The 16,005-nt window shown below is 39.0% G+C and overlaps 1 protein-coding gene across 9 annotated transcripts in view; it reads right to left on the bottom strand.

The window, feature by feature from the left end:
* DGKG (diacylglycerol kinase gamma) overlaps positions 1 to 16,005 on the bottom strand; it is a 183,449-nt gene that overhangs the window by 68,253 nt on the left and 99,191 nt on the right. For 8 of the 9 annotated variants that reach the window (XR_015794506.1, XM_088132662.1, XM_088132663.1 and 5 more), the window contains 6 exons: positions 13,526 to 13,588; positions 10,412 to 10,669; positions 8,717 to 8,887; positions 4,483 to 4,532; positions 3,803 to 3,877; positions 2,708 to 2,827 (listed from right to left, as the gene is read on the bottom strand). Coding sequence is in view for 8 of the 9 variants with exons in the window: in XM_088132662.1 (XP_087988788.1) it covers positions 2,708 to 2,827; positions 3,803 to 3,877; positions 4,483 to 4,532; positions 8,717 to 8,887; positions 10,412 to 10,669; positions 13,526 to 13,588 (737 nt within the window). In the remaining variant the exon portion in view is untranslated. Of the gene's footprint in view, positions 1 to 2,707; positions 2,828 to 3,802; positions 3,878 to 4,482; positions 4,533 to 8,716; positions 8,888 to 10,411; positions 10,670 to 13,525; positions 13,589 to 16,005 lie in introns of those variants that run through there. The other variant, XM_088132668.1, reaches the window with a different exon arrangement.

Below are 16,005 nucleotides of genomic sequence, written 5' to 3'. Positions count from 1 at the left end.
TTGCATTTTCACTTTCTTATTTTATTTTGTATTTTCACTCATTTGCAAAAAGACCACAAACAATACTCCACAAGGACAATTAAAGCAAAGCCTTCTAAATGAGACTCATTAAAGTTAGTCCAGAAAGTTATAAAATTAGGTAGAATCCACCAATTCCAGTCAAAGAGACAAGTATAAGGTACTGTAGACATTGAATCAGATCAGTTGTTTCCAAAGGAACAAATAGCCTTTTAGAGGCATCTAATTAGATATCCTCTATGTGGCCAGGTAAGGTAGGAAGTGACATGCTACCAAAGTGTTGAAAGAAAAGAAAGTAGCAACCACTCAGAATATCCTGATTGGGAAATGTATGAAATATAGAATTCACAATTTTTGAAATGTATAGAACCTTATACAGGAATATTATACCAGATTTGCTGCTCTATACCAAAATACGCTGCTTATTTTCTAAGAAGTAATGTACTGGATCAAAAAAAAAAAAAAAGGCCATACGTAGTCTAAGATTATTGTCCCACAATAGTCAACAATGCTTATTGAAAACTCACAAAGAGAACTTGAACACATTAACATCCACCTACTCATGTTCCTCAGCAACTGACATTCAGAGGCATATTGCCTCTGGTTCTACATAACTGTAATTACTAGGGATGATGACTAATACCCTTATTTTTCAAGAGGTGTAGACTTAGAATTAGAAAATATATTTTCCTATGTATATTTCAATCTGTCCTGTTCTACCTTCAGCTGCTAAAGTTGGGATTCCTGAATTATGAGATTACAGAAGTGGAACTGAGTAAATGGCTCCTACTGTCAGTGTACCAGGCAATATTGGTCCCAGGAATTAGAAAGGTTGCTTGTACTGTATGTCTAAATTAGTGTTTCTCAACCTTGGCAACTTTAAGATGTGTGGATTTCAACTCCCAGAATTCTAGGAGTTGAAGTCCACACTTAAAGTTGCCAAGGCTGAGAAACACTGGTCTAAAGAATCAAGGGCAGATGGAGGAGGATTGTCACCCTTGGTGAAATGGATTCCAGTTCCATAGCACCATAATATAACGTGACAAACAATCCACAATTAATACTATGTCATTAGATTTAACTTGAATCTAATTAAAGATATCTAGATTGGCTTCCTTCACTTTTTTGGTGCAAGTTTGGTTAACTGTTAATACAATCCTTGAACACTGTGCAGACAGTAAAGGTTTTCTTAGTGTGTATGGTTAAAAAGGAAGCTGAGAATCTGAATTTTGGGATACTGGCACCCTCAGGTGGTCAGACCCTTTAAAGATTCTAAGAAGCTGTGTGTACAGTATACAAGTGAATGTTCATTGGAAGCTCCTTTACTTCCCACTGTACTATGCAGCAGTCTGCTTTATCCCTTAGAGGGAGACCTATCCCAAACATGCATATTATTTGTTATATACTTGATGTCAAAAGCAGTAAGTTAAATTTTTCTGTTTCTGAGAGTAAAAGTCAAATAAATAAATAAATGACTGTCTTGCAATGTACATTTCTTTAGTCTTCTCCTCATATTCCATCAAGCAATACAAATGTTAATAAAAATAATTACACATAATGAAAAATTACAATTGAACATAATGATAAATTACAATTAAATTATTGGTAAAAATGATCATACTTATTTTTTCTACTTTTCTTGTAAGTAGATTCAGATTGATCATATCTAATTTCCTTCAGAAGGTCCCATTCTGTACAGCACCTTTCCTCAACTTAATTTCTGTAATTGTTTCCTGGTTTCCTGTAATTGTTTCCTGTAATTGTTTAAGGTATTGGTGCTAATTTTTAAAACTATAAACAGTTTGAAGTTTGATTATCTGAGAGATTTCCTTTCCTATTACAAACCTTTCTAGATGCGAAGTTCTACATAAGAGGCCCTTCAGAAGATCACTTGCTTTCAAAGGCCCATTCATTCAGTATGCAGGAGAAGACCTTCAGCTGCATTGCTCCTAGTTGTGGAATGTCCACCTTTAGAATTGTATTTGACTCTTTTTGTCATATATATATAATTTTTCTCTCATATATATATATTTCTCTCATATATAAATATGTTGTTGTTGTTGTTTAGTCGTTAAGTCGTGTCCGACTCTTCGTGACCCCATGAACCATATTGCGCCAGGCCTTCCTGTCCTTCACTGCCTCCCTGAGTTTGCTCAGTTTCATGCTTATCTATCTATCTATCTATCTATCTATCTATCTATCTATCTATCTATCTATCTATCTATCTTTAAAGAAGTTTTTCCACAGTGTAAAAACAATACAAATTTTGAGTTAAAGATAAGAGAGATGGAGAAAAGTAATAGAAAAGTGAAAAAGAAATATAGAAAAGAAGTAGAAAAGAAGGTAAAAGAAAAAAAGAAAGAATAATAAAGTGGCTTCCAGTCTTTTTAACAGTAGTTATAAGTAAATTTATTTTGTGTCTTGAAAGAGCAGCTGAATGTATATCTTTTGCCAGGCTCTTGACATTAATTGTTTGCTTTGGTTTTAATTTATGTTTTTTTTAAAATTTCTATTTTATATTCTGCATTTTGATTATTGTTAGCCACATTGCATAACTGACTGAGTAGAAAGAAAGGATATATATCAAATAGTAACTTCCTTCCTCCTATCTTAGCCAAAGGTGTTGTTACTCTGGAAACACACACAATAAGTTTGGCTTATTGTTGTTGAGGTCAGGCCTGTTACTCACTGTTTCCATGCCTAGGAGAACGAGCAGAGGGATGGTGGTCATGCCACCCCGAATCCATTCTTCAAGTGTCACAGTTCCATCATGATCATAGTCTATTTCTTCCATCATCTCTTTCAAAATCTGTAGAAGACAAAATCCAATTATGAACATCATATTCTTTTTCAGTTGCAATCATTCTGATGATAGGAAATGTACCGTAGGCTTTGAACACTAGCATGGAAAACAGCTTGTCTTTTGCTTCTCTAGCGTTTTTTTATCCTTGTTTGTTTGCAGCAGAATTGGATCTGATAATCAGTCCCAAGACTAATTTAGAGTTCTATGGAACCCTACAGTTTTGTAGGGTTTTCTTTGTTTGTTTCTTTTTGCATATATTTATAATTGCAAATATTTATAATTATATCTGCATGCTATTTATAGTTAATTGATAAGCTGATGACTCAAGGAATCAATAAAAAGAACAATAACAACAAAAAGTTGTGGCATCTTAAAGACTAATTGTGGCTTAAGATTTGTGAACAACAGTTAATTTTAAGATGCCACCAGATTCTGTTTTTGCTGCAACAGACTAAGATAGTAACCCTTCTGGAAATAAAAATAGGGATCATCATGGTATCTATAGTTCAATCTCAGTAATTCAGGGCTAATCTACATAATAATTAAATATAAATAGCACGCAGATGCTTTCCCAGATTTTTTTTTTAAGTGCTTGTCAGAGCAATCCTGACTGGGCCATGGAGAAGAGACGCTTAAACCTTCCTCCCATTTGCCATGCAAAAATGCCATTGTTCCATATAGGGGATTACCAAAAAAAGAAAAGAAAAAAGAAAAAGAAATAAAAATTTCCATATGGGGGAGGGCATATGTTGCTAAGCAAGTTTCTGGGATGAATGTGTAACCTTTTGCACAAGGTGATCTCACTCTTTGCACATGGTGATCTTAATCAGTATTGATCCACTGCTTTGCTTACATCGGTGTGAAGGAAAGAACAGAATATGTATTGAATACTGTGTATGACTTAGCCCTCAGAAGTGCTCAAAGGCAGAACAAAGCACTTTTTAAAAATTAATTCTGATTCTCCATGGAAAAATAACTTACTGGCCTTAATTCTGTGGAGTCCCATTCCAGATATTCTGCTACATGTACCATTTGATTGATAATACGATCCAGCTCCTGAATTTAGAAACAAGAAGGTAGATGTTTTTAAAACAATGTGAGTAATACACTCTGTGGATGTTGCAATTATATATCAGCATGCAAGAAAAAAATAGGTTTACATCTTTATGAAGATGAGATGCCTCTTTAATACAACTATGTTGGGTTATTTGCTTAAAAAAAAAAAAGAATAAACCTTTTAAAGAGTTTGCAGTAGGGTAATATTATGCAGCACAGACATGCCCATATCATTACCTGCCATTTAAAGTTTCTACAAAGTAATTGAATTATATTAATCAAGACCATTTTGAAAAATTTAAAGGGCCAAACCAAGCTCTGTTGCTGCTATTAACCAGGTAAATTTACCAGAGTCTGTCAACTTTGAAAAGGACCCATGAGGATCCTTTACTAAGAATCCCTCAGCTTGGAGTGGTCTTGTTTCTGAGCTGTAGCCTAGCTGAAGAGACCTAGCAACTTTGTCCAGAGATAGCCAGATTTCACTGATGTATCCCTAGCTCTATGTACTTTGGAGTAGCATCACAGTAGGAAAGCCCCAGTGCATTAGAAAAAAGTCTACTTCTTATCCTTTTTAAAGAAATGGACTACTTTGAAAGATAGCTTACCGAGCTGTCCAGGAAGCCATTGCCATCTGTGTCATAGAGGCGAAACATAACTGCAAGAAAACACAAATGTGCAAAGATATGTAATAAATGTATGCTCCCATCACAAAAGGGCTTATGAGTCAGCCTTTACAGTCTACCACTGCCTTAATTTCGAGGTCTGAGCTGACCACAGTGAAATCTCTGCCTCCAGTTAACCCTTTGTATTTGAAAATTCACAACAAAATAGATGCATGAATATTAAAAAGAGAAGGAATTGAAAAGTGGGTAAGTAAACATTAGCTGGACACTGACAAAGAGGAGGAGGTGAGAAAGAAACTCAGGATCACCCACCATAATTTTCTTTGGTGTAACAGAAAGCAGAGGAAAACTCTGACAGTCTTCCAAGATTCTGTTACTATACATTCGGTCAGTGACTGTTTGAAGTTATGACAGAACTGAATGAATAGTAGTTACGACTGATCCTCAGAGTTCTGGCCATCCCAGCACCCATGCAGTGACGTGATCACGATCTGGATGCTTGGCAACTGGCTCACACTTACAACTGGTTGCAGCACCCCACAATCTCATGATTGCCATTTGTGACCTTCTTTGCTTCCCCAGAAAGTCAATGGGGAAATGGCAGGGAAGGTCGCAAGTCACTGGGGTAAGTCTCCTCAGACCGCGCAGCCTCCCCAGCCCTTCTGTGCTCATCCTGCATTGGCCACTCGCACACCCTCCCCAAGCCTCGCTGCACATCTTTTTTAACTTTAGGTAGTCACATGTAAAATCATTAAGTGGTGGACACAATAAAAATAAAGTGCTGGTAAAATCAATCAGCACCTTAAAGGAATCCTGCAAAGGAGCCTATAAGCTTGGGACAGACCTTGAGGTGGGATCTCTCTACTGCTCAGAGAACTTAAGAGGCATCAAGCATACAGGGACAACTCGCATAGATACAGTAAACATCAGAGACGATAAACTATCATGTCATACAGAAAGAGAAATAGAAAAGAATCTATATTTATTAATGTCTAGCTAGACATTTTTACTTATCCTTCCTGAGGCGATTAGTGACTCAAAAAGATTCACCTCTGCCTCAATTATTTTGGGGTCCCTCCTCCAGATGATCCTGAGGATTCCAGCCAGGTAGTTTCTAAGGCTGCTTTGTCCTGCCACAGTTCCAACTTTTAATTTCAAGATAAAAGATCTTTTCTGTCTAGTGGAAAGGAATGGGCTTGGTGCTAATCTACCTGCAGATGTGAGCCAGAGCATGCAACTGCCCCATGTTATGTGAATTAAAAACCAGATGAATGAATGCCTTTTTAAAAAGTCTGGCATTCTGGAATACTTTTCAGGCAGTCTGGCTTCACAATGGCTGCATTTTTATTTCTTGACTGACCAGAGGTCACGAAATTTAGTTTTTTGCAATTGCAGTACACATCCATCTAAATCAGAGTTGTCTCCAGCCCCCTTTTTCATGGCATTTGGAGCCCGGTCTGGTTGTAATTCCTGCAAATTGGAAGGGCTGGTTTTTGTTTTTGTTTTTTTTACCATTTTCAGTTAGAAATAAAACAGCCCAGTTTTCCCCAACATGGAATTGTTTAGATATATGGGGCTTCTAGTATTATAATCAGCACTGAACATGCTTAGCAACTGATTTAATATACATTTTAAGTAAATAGAATACCCAAATCAGTAGATCAACAATACCAGTGAATTTATAATGTGAAAGGCAATGTCCATATCATCTTAAAGCCAATGTAATCCACTTAGAAGCAGATGGTGTATTTGGCTACAGTGTCTATCAGGCTCAGCCAGCTGGTTGGATATTATGTCATCCAACTCAATTGAAGATTGAGGAAATTTGACTTATGCTTCATGGACTATAATTTTAATCTTTGTGTGCTGTTTCTAAGATTGTAGAATAACTTTGTGTGCCAAATTTATTGTCCTCAATATTCTCCATATATGTGTCTTTAATTGCGTATAATTATGCTCTATTTAATGCATTCTCAATGTACAATATGTAGCTGATCTTTTGGAAGAAACTACCTCTAGAGTCACTCTTAGGCTTCAGCCAAATCCTTCTAGATTAAGGATTTATTATTTGTTTGTACATAGTATTATATTTAAATAATTTTAATTCTATGTACAAACAAATAAAAATAGAAAACTAACAAACAGCACTAGAGGGCAGCCTTCTACAATTTTCAGAAATGCTAATGAAACAAAACTGTACACTATTTCTCAAGGTTTGGAGTTTATATTTTGCAAAGAGTAACAAATAGATAACAGATTTCATTTTAAAGCTATTTTTCTCCTTTCTCTGCTATATATCCAACAATGAGTTCAGTTCATAAAGTAAATGATACGTAACAAGGGAACCAAGCAGGCCAATAGAGATGAGTACCTTTGTCCTAGGATACACACCATTTACAAGGAGGAAACATTTGTTCAACATCACTTTAAATAGGAAAAGCAATATCCCTGCTTATTGTGATACCTAATCATGCAAAGCCTGTCTAAAGGCTAGGAATGTTCCATCTAATCTAAAGGGCGGCTCCAACATCACATTTCTACTCCTGCTATGACGTTCTGAAGAGATTCTACTGAACAATTCAACTTGAAATGTTACACCAGAATAGATCATAGACTGGTCCTGGGAGAATGACGCTATATGTTTTTTTCCCCAGTGATATCTCATAATTAATCTGTCCTCTGCAGTATTAATAGAGATTGGCTTATAAAACTAGGAGTTTCAAATGGCGAATGACTCAGAGCTGAGCAGAAAGGAGGAGTAAGATGAAAAAATTATAAACAGGCAACCTTTGTGATGCATAGCTTCCCCATTATGTCCACCTAGGACTGCCAGCTCCAGCTGAAATCTATCCTGGAGAGTCCCTTCCACAATAAAAGGATTCATATAACACCACACACACACACACAAACACACACACTAGTAGCCGCACTCCAAAATAAGGTTGGAAATGGGGTGAGGAGAAAGGGAAAGGAAATACAGGAAAAGGAGAGGACAAAACTGGAGAGAGATAATATGTGGGGAAAGAATAATTGTAAAGAAAAGAGAAGAACGTCTGTTGAGGCATTACAAAAAAGGTTAAAATTCATCAGAAGAGCTGCCCTTCCAAATCACCACCAAGGTTAATCTTCTAAGGGACTAATTTAAAAGGTATCTAGTTTTCAGCAATACTTGTAGCTACTTATACCCATATCTTCCACCCACCCATTCCCCAATTGACAGCACTTATTTGAGGGAAAAACTCCACCTCCTGAGGAAGCTGGTAAGTTCTAACTGAGGAATTTAAAATTACATCACTGAACTGGTATTTCATCAGAGTTGATGATTGATACATGGATTCCTCACCTGCAGAATTGAGGGTTGGCAGTTGCTGTACAAGCTCTGAGAATGCTTCCAGGCAAACCTCTAATAGTACAGTGTTGCCTCTTAACTTCTTTCCTTTCTATTAAAAACCAGCTAGAGAAGAGGAACACACTACTACAAACACCTTTTGATTAGTCACACTAGAAGCCATCTATCAGGAAGGACACAGGGAACATTTTGGATGAATAATACTACACCCAAATGTGTTAACCAATAAAAATGGTATCTGTGCTTGGGAACTGCTCCATTTATATTTTGTGGTGGCCTAAGGGCTATTGCTTTTAGAAAGCAAGGAGGAATGGATGTTACTGCAGGAGAAATGGAGGACCATTGAACTTTGAGTATTTCATACTGGAAAATATTTGAAAATTATCTACAAACTCAGTTTCTGGCTCCCTGAAAATGGGACCCCAAAAAAGGGAAAGGGCCATAGAAATATGAGCTACGGGCCAATGTAGCAGCCTCCCATCAATGAATATTAAGCAAATACTGTTTAGCCAGTCTATCTGTCCACAATGAGCTGCTTGTTGTGGACCATAGCTCTTCCCAGCTATGACCACTGGCCATACTGGAGCTGATGATCGAGTCCAACAACACATAGAGACCCACAGGTTCCTATTCCTGTTTAGCTGGAAAGGAATGAATGAACAATTTATTGTCTGCTTCATTCACAATTCACACTGATGTGAAACTGAGCACTTCCCCCCTTATAAACCTCAAAGCTCTTATGGTTTCCTCTAAAACCACAACCCTCCCACATTCTTTCCACCCCTGCCACCTGCAACCAAGGCACCCGTAGCTTTGCACTTGGTGCTCAAGGGCTACACATGTTCTTCCTGTCACCCAAGCACTTACACTCCAGCTTATCCTCAGCCCGTCCCCTTTCCAGCAGTGACAGGTAGCAGACAATGTCCTTCAGGTAGACTACCTGAGCCAAAGGGGCTGGTGGGTGTGGACTGGCTGTTTTCAGGGAGATGTGACTCTTTCGGAGGTTGAAGGGCAGTTTCTTGTCCAAACTTTTGGAACCTAGAAGGAAGAGAAAAAGGTTCATATTGCTTTAGAATAACTGTTTCCAAGCTGCCATCCTTTAGATTATAGTCCAAAATAGATACAGAGTGACTGTTAGGAGAGATTGATTTAGAGCTACAACATGGTTCTTAGATCAGAAGTAATTTCTGTGAGCCAAAGGGCTGCACTAGACTTTGCATAGCAAATCAAGAATTAACACATGGGTGAGGTTGTGGCCCACTTTGTACATTTTTCTTTTGTGTTTATTATTATACAATTATTGTGGTAATAGCTGTTTTAAAAAATCCAAACCTAAAACACCAGTGAATAAAAAAGCACGATAGCCCAATGTGGAAGTTAGGCTGAGAAGGACTGTAAGGTAGTGGGGAGAATGTGGGGGGGGGGGCAGAGAAGAGAAGCAGCAGAGGGACATAGAGTGAGGAAGGTAGGCTAGGAAAAAGGATGTCGGTATGGGGAGCGGGGGGGGGGAGGAAAATTATTGTCTTGTGGTAAATTAACATTTTGTTACCGCACACAATTTGTGGATTAAAACTAATAGATTTTAAGCCATCCTGTAACTGTGGTTTTCTCTGCAATAGACCGATGTGAGCAATCCTCTAGAAACTTTTCTGTAAGAAGGGTTGCTTCTAACTCAGGAATGTCTGCTCTTGACAGATAAATGAAATGGCTGTACCCACAAGTTCCTTCTCATGACATTACACTGCCATGTAAGAAATCTGCTTACAGGAACTTCTGTATTGGCAAGGCTGACATGGTATGCAATAGAGGAAAATGAATACGTGCATGAGAATGTGTAAGAATGCTAATGTATATCGTACCGGAGAAAGAAGACGTGTCTTGGAAGAAATAACCAAAGTAAAGTGTGGGTGAAGAAATCAGTACACAAATAAATTCTAAACTACTGCAGAATGTTTACAACCTTGTACATTTACCCTTTACTCCCTGGCATAAACTAGTACTCTGGAAACATTGGGTCACTCAGTGGCCTCCCCATCCCAGATGCTGTTACCACATAATAAAACATTTGGCTGACAACTCCTCAGAAGGAAACAACTCTCCCACTCCACCTATCTTACTAACTATATAAACATCCAAAAACTGCTGCATTCAGAATCCTTGGAATAAAAGTACAGATTCCTAGCTGAGCTCAAGCAGCTGATAACATCATCCTAGTTAGATTAGTGGGTGAAGATTCCCTCAGACTGACAGATCCATGGAGCAGATAAATGTAACTGGGCCTTTGAAGCAAGGAAGACATTGGAAATAATTATTGGCCAATGGTGCAAATTTGCTTTTGAAATCACTTTCTCACTCTGAAGAAGTGAGTGAGAAGTTTCTGCTTCTTATATCTTCACAGCAGCCAAAAGTGCATCTCCTCAGCTCTCCCTTCCACTTCAGGCTTCTCTACCAGATCTGTACCCCATGCTGGGGTTTTGACCTCTGAAATGAATTTTGTAGCTATGTGTGGGTGAGGCTGGAAAATATATAGGAATGCCTCAAGGAAAGAAAGGCAGGTCTCACCTGGGGATTGTGGAGTGAGCAGAGAACCTGAGGAAATCTTGGAGGACCCTGAGGAGTTGTGAGCAGAAGGGTTACCAGCAGTGGATTTCTGTGATGATGATCTGGACCAGCTAGGTGAGGCATTCCCAAGGGCATTGATGTTGGCAGTTGGAACAGGACTGAGAGATGCTGATTGTGGCTCCGCTAGATTTGTCTGGGGGCTTTTGGATTCAGGTGTATGCCTTCCCATGGCACTTAGTAGAGTTTTCCCATTGATCCCTGTAATGTAAAATAAAGTGAGGAATCAGACTTCTTAATGAAATATGTTTTTCACTAAGTTTCTCAACGTGGAGGCCTTCTCTCCCTGTTAGGCTATAATTTCCAACGCCATCATCCCAGCCAGCACAGCCCAGAGCACTTTACCTAATCCCTGCCCTTCTTTTCCTCCTCTCTTGCTGGCTGTGCACACTCCCTTGCTGCCCCGTATAAAATTGGACCTTATTTTATCCAAGAGATTCTCACACAGACAGGATTTTCTAGTAAAGGCTGAGAGATGAATAACCTAAGACACCAGGACTATACGTGATCCATGAAACTCTTTTTTGTAGTCTATAGAGCTGCTGTAGTTAGTTTCTTTCAGTTTTCAGAGTGGAAGCATAGCAACAACAATATATACTCTAAAATAGATTTACATAATTTATAAGACAAAGAGAACTCCACAACTCCCCGCTCCCCCAATAAATCATGATTCTGTCTGCTTTGCATCAGTATCCCACTTTTTGGGATCCTCAGCCACCCACAAATGCTAAGTGTGGGTAGCCCCAGTCATCAAAAGAGAAGCCTGCTAGTAATGAGGCTACAAGGAAAAATATTTCTTAATCCAGATTTGCTTAAGTTATTCATGTAATATGTCATACCCATATTACATGAAAAACCCGTCAAGGATGTTTGGGGATGCTCAACAGAGAGAATCAGGTTTTAGCCATTCCATTATGATTATTATCTTTAATGGATGAAAAGAAACCTCTTCTGAAACAGTTGAAAAGATAATAAATTATTCATTTTGTCAGAGGAAGCTGAGAACAAAAAATTGATGATCTTTCAGAGAGCTTCTGAATTTGTTTTTCTGAGGAACTTACCTATAATTTTCATGATGGCTTGCCATTTTCTGTACTGTATTTGGATAAGCTCTTTTTGGTAATAATTCTGTCAGCCTCTCCTATCTATTGCCCACCAGATTCTCCTACCATTCCCCACCAGCACATCCATTTTAATCTAGTAATGTAGTAGAGAAGATCCATTTTGTTTTAAAAATAATATAAAATAATAGACTTTCTTAAAACTTCAAATTGTACATATTAAATCCAAACTTAAAATACAAAGATATAATTAAAAATAGCAAAAATATAACGAAAATTCTGACATGGTATTCTTATATGGTCCTTTAGTTTCTGTTAAACAGTAAAGAAGAAAGGTCTACAATATGTTAATAAAAGTATCTACAAAACTAAGTTTCCTCACAAACCTCCTTAAACTTTTTACCATGCACACAAACAAGTATAGGGGACCTCAACCAAAATGTTTTTGATTTGTGTAGAAAGTAAAATCATGCCACCTGATAAAAAAAAGTGTGGTGTTTGGCTTAGCCTTGTCATGACTGAATAATATGAATTAGTTTTTCTGCTATGCAATATGCCACACATATCAATGCTAATATCAACAGTCATTGTTTTATTTTTCCAATGTTTGGCTATAAATGTTCTAGCAACAGCTAGCACATGAACAACAAAGTCGTTAGATGTCAAAGCCCAACTGAACTCAGATTTTTAAAAACAAAGCTAAGTGTGAATTTAAAACTTATTTTGTGATCTTACTCATTTCTGAAAAGAATTCCAGCCAAAAGGAAGAAACTTGGAGATAAGTCCACCATATGTCAAAAAATGTTCCTCTTGACCCACATCTTTCCAGCAGAGGGGTCACTGTTGTTCTTTTAGGTGTGCTAACTTGAAGTTGTGGTGGGGAATCCTATAGAGGATGTTTCATTTCCCCTAATTTTAGCTGAAGAAGAAAACACTAGTTTCCATTCTCATATTTTACTCCATTCTCTTTCTTTAATGGCTTTCTGAAAACCATTTTCACATGTCAGTTTGAGTGCAATTAATGCATTAGTTTCTTTAGTTATATTTATGTATGTATGTATGTATTCATTTGCTTACTCAAATTTGTATGTTACCCCAATCCAAAGACATTGGTGATCTGCAATTACATTATCCAAATCCACAATTAACTACCCCCCCCCAAACAAACAAGCAACCCCCTCCCCAAAAAACCAAAACTCCCAAAGCAAAACCAAGCAATAAAATCACACAATTAAAAACTGGCATGAAGGATGACAGTTCCAGTATATCATCCCCTACCTACCAAAGGCTTAACAGAATAGCGGTTAGCCAACTTCCAGAAAAAATTAAGAGAGAGGGGGACAACATAAACTCTGTTTGATCAGAATTTACATATTGTGCTATAAAGGTATTCAGTCTTCTCACTAAGTATAGTACACTGAAAGTATCTTCATATCCAGATTAAGTAGCTTTAGGGCTCAACATATCACATAATTTCTTTACGAAACAAAGCTGTAAATCCACCTGGGCAGGGAGGCTGATGGCTGTTTAACCCTTTAAGATTGCAAATTAGATTACATATATATTTAAAAATACAAATCTCTTTATTTGTGATTACTATATGTTCCCTCTGATCATCTTCTGCATCTAACTAGAATGGTAGAGGAGATACCACAAAATCAGAAACACAGCACTGAAAAAAGGACATCCCCACATAGCAACGGTTTCCTGGCAAGGCATAAGGATTAGAAGAGCCAGACCTCCCTGAAATACTGGGAGATCTCCTGGCACCCAAGCATTATTTGCCTGACATGTTTACTTAGCTGCTGCTGTATATTTCTGTGCAGGATTCCAGAGACAGGGTAGTCCCTAGCTTTGTATTTGTTTTTACAGCATAAAGTGACAATAAAGAGTTGGAACTAATGTTGAATAGAACTCAGCCTGTCGGTACCTGTAGAGCTCCTTATTAAATGAGGAAGACATATTGTGCAGCTCTTAAAGGGTTTTTATTGAATACCTGTAACAGGAGCACAAGCAACTTCTGTCTGGATGGAGATGCCTGTATCAAGAGTCTTGGATTCTGAATACATGAAAGAAACAGAAGAATATACACATACTTTAGCAATTTGCCATCAGCTGATCGGTATTCATTGCAAATTGTTGCAGCAGCAATCACACTTTTTACTTTTATTCCATGAAAGACCACAAATATTTAGGCAGAATACAGAACTGCATGTATGTATTATTTGGCTCCATGCTTAAAAACCCTGCTGTAGAAACTGTTTCAGCCCAACCAACTGTGGGGAAGCATTACTCAGTGCATTATGAGGCAAGGCAGAACACTGCTGCTTGCTCCTTGCCCGGGTACAGCAGTTGACTACATGGAGGGACAGGTGCCTTTAAAAGGAGGTCCCACAACCAGAATTGTGTTTGGCTTTGCCCCAACAGCAGCAGGGGCATTTGGGAGGGGGAAGATGGGGATGGGTGCATGACATTTGTCAGGGCAAAGGAGTTCACATGTGGGAGCTGCTTCTCTCCATAACTCCTGATAGAGCTGGAGACTCTACATATAGAGGGAAGTGAGGTGGGAAAAGAGGAACACATGGCTGCTTTTTTCTGTCACTGTTTTGATTCCTCTCCCCGGTCCTCTCAACTTCCTCAGCTTGATTCAGGGGTTCCTCAAGCTTCCCTGTCTTCTCCCAACCAATCTCTGCCCAGAAAGTAATTTGCCATGTCCATAGTACACTTTCCCTGTGCATGGCGACACCATCAGCTTTATTGCTGAGGTGCAGTAAAAGAAATGCTGAGGCAGCTATTTTAATACCAACATCAACAAGGCTGTGTGGATGAGCCACAACTGTAGTTCAAAGAACTTAAGGGCAGGCACAGGTGGTCATTTGCATTCAGGCTCCAGTGTGCAGGAAGAGGAGGTTTTCTCCTTCTCTGCCCCGTTCAGGAGACCAATGAAGCTCTCCTTCCCAACATACACTATTAACTGCACAGGAAAAACTTACCTCCTTTTGTGCTACACTGTTGACACAAATTACCTTCCCTGCTCCATACCTGTTGCTGTTTTAAAAACCAATCTGGTTGACAAAAGGCATATTTAGAGAAACATATGGAATGAATGAATGAACGAACGAACGAATGAATATGTGTGTGTGTGGGGGGGTAGTCCTTCAGGTTTGAAGAAGACATGCTATTGTGCAGTTCTTCTGTGAACACAGAGGTAGCTCTGCAGTCCCAATCTAGAAGCACAGAATCTACACAATGTGGTCACTGGAAGTCCATTGTTGCAGTAACTGTGGGTGTTCTTCTGTGACGCCACTCATGGTTTTCTAATAGTTTTTAGCAGTGCTTGTCTTCACAGCCGGTGGAATCTTCATAGCACAGGGCTCACCAGCGGGTTCTGTCAGCAGCCACAGCTTCTAGTTCCCTTGGCTGGATGTCACAGTGGTGTAGGGTTTCTTTCACAGCATCATTGTAGCACTTGCGTGGATGACCTTGAGGTCTCTTTCCGGTCTCCAGTTCACCATAGAGCAACTGGCAAGGCATATGGTGATCATCCATTCTGATGATGTGTCCCACCCAACGCATCTGGGCTCTGATAATCAGGGACTCAATGCTGGTGGACTCTGCATGATCTAAGACTTCCAGGTTGTAGACATGGTTTTGCCAACAAATGCCAAGGATGGAGTGGACAGCATGTGTTCACCAGTTGTTTGATGTGTCATTGGTACAGAGTCCAGGACTCACATCCATATAGGAGAGAAGGGATAACCACAGCTCGATATACTTTCAGCCTTGTGGAGATACAGATGTTGTGTTGGTTGAGCACTCTAGTACACAGCCACCCCAGAGCCTGGCTGGCCTTGCTGATCCTGGAGTCAGTTTCTTTGTCCAAAGACCCATCACTTGAGATTATGCTTCCCAAGTATTTGAAGCTGTTGACATTTATCAGCTGGGTGTCGTCAACAGTGATTTTTGGTTCTACAGGGTTGGTATTTGGCATGGGCTGGTAAAGTACTTCAGTCTTGTTCAAGCTGATTGTCAGGCTAAAGAGCATAGCAGCATCTGAGAATTTGTTCATCATGAACTGTAGATCACTGTCTTTGTGCACCAGAAGTGCCCAGTCATCAGCAAACAAGGTTTTTTGAATGACTATATGGAGGCACTTCGTCCACGTGTTCAAGTGGTGAAGGTCAAAAAGAGAACCATACAATTAGTACCTGATGTACACTCCCTCCCTCAGATCCTGGACAGCATGTGAAGAACAGATTGAACAGGACTAGGATAGCACACAATTCTGCTTTACCTCATTGGAAATGGCAAATGCAGCTAATGTATCACTGTTGTAAAGGACCTGTCCTGCCATTCCATCATGGAGCAGCTGAATCAACTTCACAAATTTCCTGGGGCATCCATAATGCCTCAGGATGACCCAGAGAGCCTCCCTGTTTACAGTGTCAAATGCCTTTGTCAGGTCAATGAAGACAG

This window comes from Python bivittatus, unplaced genomic scaffold (genome assembly GCF_059951505.1).
Source record: "Python bivittatus isolate LINGU-HERP-01145 unplaced genomic scaffold, Pbiv_v1 ctg000980_np1212, whole genome shotgun sequence".
NCBI classification, from domain to species: Eukaryota; Metazoa; Chordata; class Lepidosauria; order Squamata; family Pythonidae; genus Python; species Python bivittatus.
Note: the sequence above shows the minus strand (reverse complement) of the source record. Positions and strands in the feature narration are given on the sequence as shown.